The 8,259-nt window shown below is 32.5% G+C and overlaps 1 protein-coding gene across 1 annotated transcript; it reads left to right on the forward strand.

The window, feature by feature from the left end:
* Window positions 1-1,926: 1,926 nt before the first annotated feature.
* Window positions 1,927-6,187, forward strand: LOC126880844 (zinc finger BED domain-containing protein 4-like). Its single transcript, XM_050644912.1, has 2 exons — window positions 1,927-3,635; window positions 6,052-6,187. Exons 1-2 carry the CDS (start codon window positions 1,927-1,929, stop codon window positions 6,185-6,187), a joined length of 1,845 nt encoding a protein of 614 aa, XP_050500869.1.
* The last annotated feature ends 2,072 nt before the right edge of the window (window positions 6,188-8,259 follow it).

Below are 8,259 nucleotides of genomic sequence, written 5' to 3' on the forward strand. Positions count from 1 at the left end.
ATTTATATTAGGGTTTCCTATACCTATCTTTTACAGGGTGGTCAAAATATTAGATTGTTCTATTAACAAATTCAAGTTGTAATAACTTACTTATTTTAAATGGAACACCCTGTATCTTACTAATCTATTGCGTAGAAAATTTACTTAAAATTTACTTAGCTTTCAATTTTTATTAGGGTTGCCTATACCTATCTCCCTTCTTTTCTTAAATATTTAAAGATTTCCTAATTTGTAAGCTTTAAAACGTAGAATTAAGTACCTATGTCGTGGTTATGTACAACACATCACCAACACCTGAAATATACTTAAATATCTTAGTCAAGATACTGTCGTTAACAAAATTCACATTTTTGTCATTTAATCACACAGATTGTTATTATTTTAAATGACATACTCGATATTCTATTCTTTATAATGGAAGATATTTAAAATCTCTTCAATTTCATGTAAACATTCTCAATATACATGTTATCCTGTAAATATATTTTTCCATGTTATTCTGTAAATACCCATTTTTACATATTTTTGTACAATAGGCTCGTTATCGTCATAGTAGCCATTGCATTTAATTGTTTGTAAATGCGATTCAAAGATTCAAACAAAAAGTGGTGTACAAATTAGGAAATCTTTAAAATATTTAACAAATGAAGGGAGATAGGTATAGGAAACCCTAATAAGAATTGAAAGCTAAATAAATTTTCTACGCGACAGACTGGTAAGATACAGGGTGTTCCATTTAAAATAAGTAAGTTATTACAGCTTGAATTTGTTAATAGAACAATCTAATATTTTGACCACCCTGTAAAAAGATAGGTATAGGAAACCCTAATACAAATTGAAAGCTAAGTATATTTTCTACGAGATAGACTAGTAAGATACAGGGTGTTCCATTTAAAATAAGTAAGTTATTACAGCTTGAATTTGTCAATCGAAAAATCTCATATTTTGACCACCCTGTAAGAAACTTTGTTGCAATAAGCATCTGCTTAAGTATTGTAAATAGTCAGTTATTAAGATCCAAGAAAGAATTTGTTCCTGATTCTTAGATTCGTAGATATTTATTTTTTTCTAAAACCTTACATTTTTATAAAAATCGAAATAAATCAAAATACCCTGTATTTAGGTATAGGGAACCCTTATGAAAGTATAGCTTATTTTTCAAGGTCAATTCAATACTGTCATCAGATATAGGGCATTCCATAAGAAAAAATATAACTTTGATATGCCAGTCTTTTTTGGAGCACCCTGTATAATTAACATTATTTTTAGATTGTAGTATTAATGGCCCTGTATATTTCTGTGAAGAAATTTTTTTAAAATATCAAGTGGTTTTCCGTACAGACACCGATGCGAATAAGATGAACCACCCTGTATATATATATATATATATATATATATATATATATATATATATATATATATATATATATATATATATATATATATATATATATATATATATATATATATATATATATATATATATATATATTAGTGATGTAACGAATGTCATTTTTTTAACATTCGCGGATGCGAATGCGAATGCGAATATCTGCCACCGACATTCGCGAATGCGAATGCGAATGCGAATATTCAGTTTTTTAATTAGACGCCAATTCTAAGGCTTGCCGGCAGTCTCGTTCGCGCGAGGTGTGTGGGTGTGTAATCTTGTTTCGAAAATTGCTTAATTGCAATTTGCTGAATTGCAATGTGAACTCATCTAACGGAAGTCGTAGACATAATAATTAGTTAACAATATCATATTTTATATCAGTGATATATAATATTGTTAAAATATCCTATATCAAAGGTTAATATATATTACAATTATGACTCAAGTGTCACTACACTCGCCTTGCTCTGCTCGTGCTCAAGTACATACAAGTGAATTTTGTAGCTAAAGTCTGATTAGAGATTTTTATTAAGATGAGTAAATCAAATTATAGTGAAATATGGACTTATTTCACACCAATTTGCGATGCTGAACGAGCTAAGTGCAAGCTGTGTAATAAAGAATACTCAAGGAAAGGAAGAACTACAACGGCCATGAGAAATCATTTAAAGGCAATGCATAAAACCGAGTTTTCCAAATTGGAAGAGTGTGAAAAACGAAAACAAGATGCATCTAAATCACTTGAGCAGGCATCATCTTCGCATCAAATAAAATCATTTATGAAACAAATATCGTTTCAAGAATGTGTGGATAAAACAAAACAGTGGGATAATAATTCTGCTAAGTCATTGGAAGTGGATAATTTTATAAGTGAAATGGTTGCGTTGGAGGACTTGCCATTTCGTTTCGTGGAAAGTGTTGGTTTCGTAAGACTTATCAAGCATTTGTGTCCGTCTTATAATTTAAAATCGCGTCAGTATTTTACTTCATTTATCTGCGATAAATTATTTTGCAAAGTAAGTGAGAAAATACTTCAATTATTGAAGTCGTTCGAAAAATTATCATTTACTACCGACATTTGGTCTGATACCTGTTCTGGAGTTTCGCTGCTGAGTTTAACTTGTCATGGGATCACAAAAGAATTTGAAAGGAAAATGATAGTGTTAAAAGCAGAAGTATTCAATGAAGGCCGCCACACCGGAGAAAATATTGCTCACAAACTTGAAGACATCTTGTCGTTTTGGGAAATACCTAAAGATAAAGTGAAATGTGTAGTTCGCGATGCAGGTGCTAACATGAAAAAAGGTGTTAACTTATTAAATGTTGAACATATTGACTGTGCTTCTCACAAGATTCAAAACGTATTAAAAGCAGGAATGAAAGCTCAAGAAACTGTTGTGTCTGCCATAACAAAATGTAAAAAGATGGCAACTCATTTTCATCATTCGACCAGTGCCCAAGATGAGTTGACTAGTATACAAAAAAGGCTTAATCAAAAACCACTGAAGACTATACAAGAATGTACTACTAGGTGGAACAGCACTTTTTATATGTTGGAGCGTATTTTACAAGTCAAAGAGTCGTTATGTCTGTACGCATCGGCAAATAATAAAATTCCCCAATTGGCTTCTGACGAGTGGATGATTATTGAAAAACTTATCGGTTTACTAAGACCATTTGAAGAAATAACCAAAGAGTTAAGTGCTAGCGATGTTTCTATTTCTTCTGTGATTCCCTTAATCACCACTCTAGAAAAAGTTGTTCATGATCTTGATTCTTCCGATGAGCACATTGGTGATACGATTACTGTCTTGAAAGACGAGCTCATTCGCAAGTTTTCAGGTTTAGAGAATGAAATATTGTTTTCCACGGCGACCTTCATTGACCCAAGATATAAATCAAAATTTTTTAAAAATACGTCGACTAAAGAGCGTGTCATAGAGCATATTTTGGATTTGCTGGGAGACAGCCAAACCGACATATCTTGCAATTCATCTTACCCGAATGCAAAGCGTATCAAATTAAATCAATCTGAAGATCACGAAACTCGCAACAGTCTGTCTCTAAAAGAAAAGATGAGTTTACTGATGGATACAAGTGATAGTGAAGACGACATGCCTCTTCTTAGTTTTCAAAACCCTGTCCATCTTTTAATCCGTAAAACTCTCACTGAATACTCATTGGAAAAACGCGTGGCAGGTGACGTCGACCCTCTAACATGGTGGAAAGTTAACAAGGGAAGGTACGATCTTCTTTTTCCTGTAGTACGGCAATATTTAGTTACACCACCAACAAGTGTCCCGAGCGAGCGCTTATTTAGTGGCGCTGGACTTCTTTATACACCACATCGAAACAGACTTGAAGGAGAAAAGGCGTCGAGACTTTTATTTTTAAAGTTTAATATTCCTCTTTTAAATTTTGATTATTAACTTGTTTATTTTTGTTTGTTTAAACTGTTGACTTAAAAAAACATAGACTATTTATAGTATTATTTATATATTGGTAGCTGAATAATCCTTAGTTCGTTCAAGATTGATTGATTGTCTAAAATTAAAAGCTTCAGGCTAATAAAAGTTTTAGGGAATAATTTGTTTTATTTGTTTACATTGCATAATTTGTTGTTTTCAAATTGCTCTTTGTCGCCTTTTCTTAATAGAAAAATGAAAAGTGAATAGATTTTGATTTTAATAACCTTATTTACTATTCTAATTGGGAAATAATTAACAATTAAAACTTGAAAAATGATTTTATTGACGTTTCGACTTCCACTTCGGAAGTCGTTATCTATTATATTTAGATAACGACCTTCGAAGTGGAAGTCGAAACTTCAACAAAATTATTTTTCAAGTTAAATTGTGGCTTATTTTCCAACTAGAACAGTAAATTACATAAATGCCGTAAAAGATAGCTTCAGAACAATATTATTAACCTAATATTAGACATCAAATTATTTTTTTATCTGATTTTCATATTCGCAAAACATTCGCACAAATTTCTCGAATGCGAATGCGAATGCGAATATGCAAAAATATGCGAATATTCGCGAATGCGAATGCGAATGCGAATATTCGTTACATCACTAATATATATATATATATATATATATATATATATACAAGTAGTATTTTGATTGACTTCATTGGAAATACGAATTTCACAAATTTTTTGGGTATTGAAGTCAAATTGGGGCTTTAAAGTATACTATTGTCTAATATTCGAGCTTTCGGAAATGTTTATTTCCTTTTATATAATATATATATATATATATATATATATATATATATATATATATATATATATATATATATATATATATATATATATATATATATATTATATAATATAGCTCAACAGGCCTTAAAGGCTTATGGCTTGGAATTTTTCCACGGTTTTTCTCCATTTTCTCCTGTCCATGGCCGCAGTTCTCCAATTTGATATCCCTGTTGTTTGCAGGTCTTCCCTACATGCTTCTAGCCACTTTTTCCTGGGTCGTCCTCTTCTCCTCTTTCCTTCCCCTCTCAGCAGCGAGTCCTTTGCCCACCTTCCGTCAGCCATTCTCGCAAGATGACCTAACCAACTTAGTCTCTTTGTTCTGACCATCTGGCTTATTTCTGGTTTCCGGTACAGCTCTCTGATCTCTGCATTTGTTCGTCTCCTCCACACGTATTCATCGTTTTTTACTCCCCCGAATATCTTCGTTAGGACACTCCGCTCCCAGATGTTCAGCATATTTTCTTGATTTTTGTTCATGACCCATGTTTCGCTCCCGTAAAGAACTGTGGGCTGGATCACTGTTCGATAGAGTCTTAATTTTGCCTCTCTGGAGATGTTCTTGGCTCCTAGTAGTTTGTGTAGGGCTCCGACTGTCTTTCTTCATCTCGAGATCCTTTTTTCAATTTCCTGGCTTTCTTCCCCTTTACTTGTTAGCGTTACTCCTAGATACTCAAACTCCGTCACCTTTTTGAAGCAATACTCTTTATTCTCGTTATTTGTGGTAGTTTTCAGTTGTGTCTCTTCATCTGAGATCTGTCCCATTTCCATATGCTTTGTTTTTTGCTCATTAATTCTCAATCCATACTGCTTAGCCTTTACTTCAAAGAGTCTGAAAATCCGCAGCAGTTCCCATTCCGTTCTTGCCATTAGCACTACATCGTCCGCAAAGGCCAGAACCTGGTTTCTGTTGTCAAAGATCATACCTTTCGTTCGTATTCCACTCTCTCCCAATATTGCCTCCAACAAGAAATTGAAAAGTACTGTGGACAGCGGATCTCCCTGCTTTAATCCCCTTTTAACTTCAAATTTTCCTGATAGGCTTCCTTCTATCCTTACTCTCTTGTCGGTCTTCACTAAGGTAATTTTTACGAGTCTGGTCATCTTTTCCGGAATTCCAAGGACTCTTAGGGTCTGGTACAAACGAATTCTTATTACAGAATCGTAAGCTCGTTTGAAAATTCAGGAATGTGAACGTTAACATAAATATTTATACAGTTTGCAAAAAAAATTGTATTAAATTAATTGAGACAAAAAGAAGAAATCATGTACCTAATTCATCTAATTCAAAATACATTTTAGTTCTGTCAATAAAAAATATTTACCTATTTGACAAATAAAAATTGTTTTTCGCTTAAATTCAATGTTAACACCTGTCTCTTTAGCAGTTTGAACATTGAATTTAAGAGAAATGCGATGTTTATTTGTTTACATCATCTCGCTCAGATGGATGACGTAACTAGTATGATATATACCCAAACAGCACAAGAATATCCCTGGGACGTACCCGGGATGTACCACTAGGACATTCGTATGTCCTGGGGACGTACGTTTCAGGTCATGGGACATCCTCCGGACGTACCGATATGTTAAAAAATCATCTGTACCCAGGACCTCCCACCAAAACGTCCTTGGGACGGCTGAACAAAACGCCCTTGGGACGGCCGACCAAAACCTCTTTGGAACCTCCGACCAAACCTTTTTAGGACATTTTAAACATAGTGTTTAATTACTATTAAACAATGTTGAAAAAGTCTAAAATTATTTTATATAAATTTACTCATAATTTTGAAAAATGAAATCTGCATATAAAATGAAAATTTTTGCTCAATTAGAAATCCAATGAAATCAATTAATTTGTGGTGATCTGATTGAATACAACCAATAAAACCAACATTATACTGAAAACAGATCCCATGGGCTGTTTTCACTCAATCATGTAGCTATGGATACCTACATTTCGTTTCATTTCGATTTTGACATTTCAAATATTCAATATTTCAAAATGTGACGATTTGGTTGTAATACTGATGAGAATATTAATGAAATTATCGAATCAAATATACCAAAGAATACTGTTTACAGTAAAAAATTTGTATGGAAAGCGTTTATGGACTTTTGCAATGATAGAAAATATGAATTAGATGGAAATCGGACGGTGGAAGAATTATAATAAAGAAAAACATCATAATAAAATTATTAACAGCATGCGTAGTGGAAATACATCTTCATCAGTTATAGAAACTAACATGTCTGGATCTTCATTAAATTTTTCTAATTGTTCCTTTGTTAATTGCACATTTAAATAAATTGTTTCTGCTCTGTATTTTTTTTCATAACCAGCAAAAAATTTTCTATCCGAATAACCCTCGAACATTGATAAATGCTCAAAAAATTTTTAACAACTTTCTCAAGCTTGTTGCTTACAGGCAACAAGCTTTCGAAATCTGTTATAAAATTTTTTCGAACAATTATCAATGTCCTTGGGTTATTACTACTGATAATAAAACACATATTAGACATTGTGTGGGCACTCCACAAAATGGGTAATTTTTGATGTCTCAATTTTCCTATACCTGTTGTCCGCTTTAAGTGATTTTTTTAATATGTTATAGCCTTATTCTTTAACAATATCGCTGTAATAATACTGTTGCTAGACAGGAAAATTGTCATTTTATACCAGGTGTACCAATCAAACTGTGTTTTGTTTCTCAAAATTCACCACAACCTGTGGAATATTCTAGCATTTATAAAATACTGAAATTAAAACCTTACTATAGCCTCAGGTTTTCTTAACATTATGGTTTTTGATTCATTCGCTCATGTTGAATAATAAAAAAGTTAGGTACTTTAACAACTAGCCATGTTCTTAATCAATACAGAGTGGTTCTAAATAAGTGCGACAAACTTTAAGGAGTAATTCTGCATGAAAAAATAATGACCGTTTGCTTTATAAACATATGTCCGCAATTGCTTCGTTCTAAGATACGGGATGTTGAATTTTTTCTTACAAACCGACGATTTATTTATTGCTGTAAAACCGGTTGAGATAATATGCAAATGAAGTTTGGTAGGTTTTAAGGGACAGTTATCATGCATTTTTTGACATGCAATTAAGAATTTTATATTATCCATTGGCACGCATACGGGTCATATTATCCCTATGCGTCCAGTATACACCTGTATAGTCAATTGTGACTATAACATTTTTAGTTGTAGGTCAAAAAATGGCAATAACTACCTTTTAAAACCTACCAAATTTCAGTTGTAAGTATGTCCCAAGTGGTTTTAGAGCAATAAATAAATCATCAGTTTGTAATAAAACGAAGCATTTGCGGACATACAGTGAGGACGTTTGAGTTGGAATAAATTCATTTTCTAGAGAATGGGCAATTTTGGACAGAACTCCCAGAACAGGCCAAAAAATTATAATTTTTTGTCATATCTGTCATACTAGTGATGTCATTCATCTGGGCGCAATGATATAATCGATGATTTTTTAAATGGGATTAGGGGTCGTGTGATAGTTCATTTAAAAGGTTATTTAATTCTCTATTCAGCAATATAATCAGTAATATAATTATTTATACAGAGTG

This window comes from Diabrotica virgifera, chromosome 2 (assembly GCF_917563875.1).
Source record: "Diabrotica virgifera virgifera chromosome 2, PGI_DIABVI_V3a".
Lineage (NCBI taxonomy): Eukaryota > Metazoa > Arthropoda > Insecta > Coleoptera > Chrysomelidae > Diabrotica > Diabrotica virgifera.

Bases quoted from the DNA above. Each gene is read 5' to 3' on its own strand.
- LOC126880844 (XM_050644912.1), top strand. From the start codon at position 1,927: ATGAGTAAATCAAATTATAGTGAAATATGGACTTATTTCACACCAATT. The intron at 3,636-6,051 runs GTACGATCTTCT...TCTCTTTAGCAG, and splicing joins TGGAAAGTTAACAAGGGAAG to TTTGAACATTGAATTTAAGA.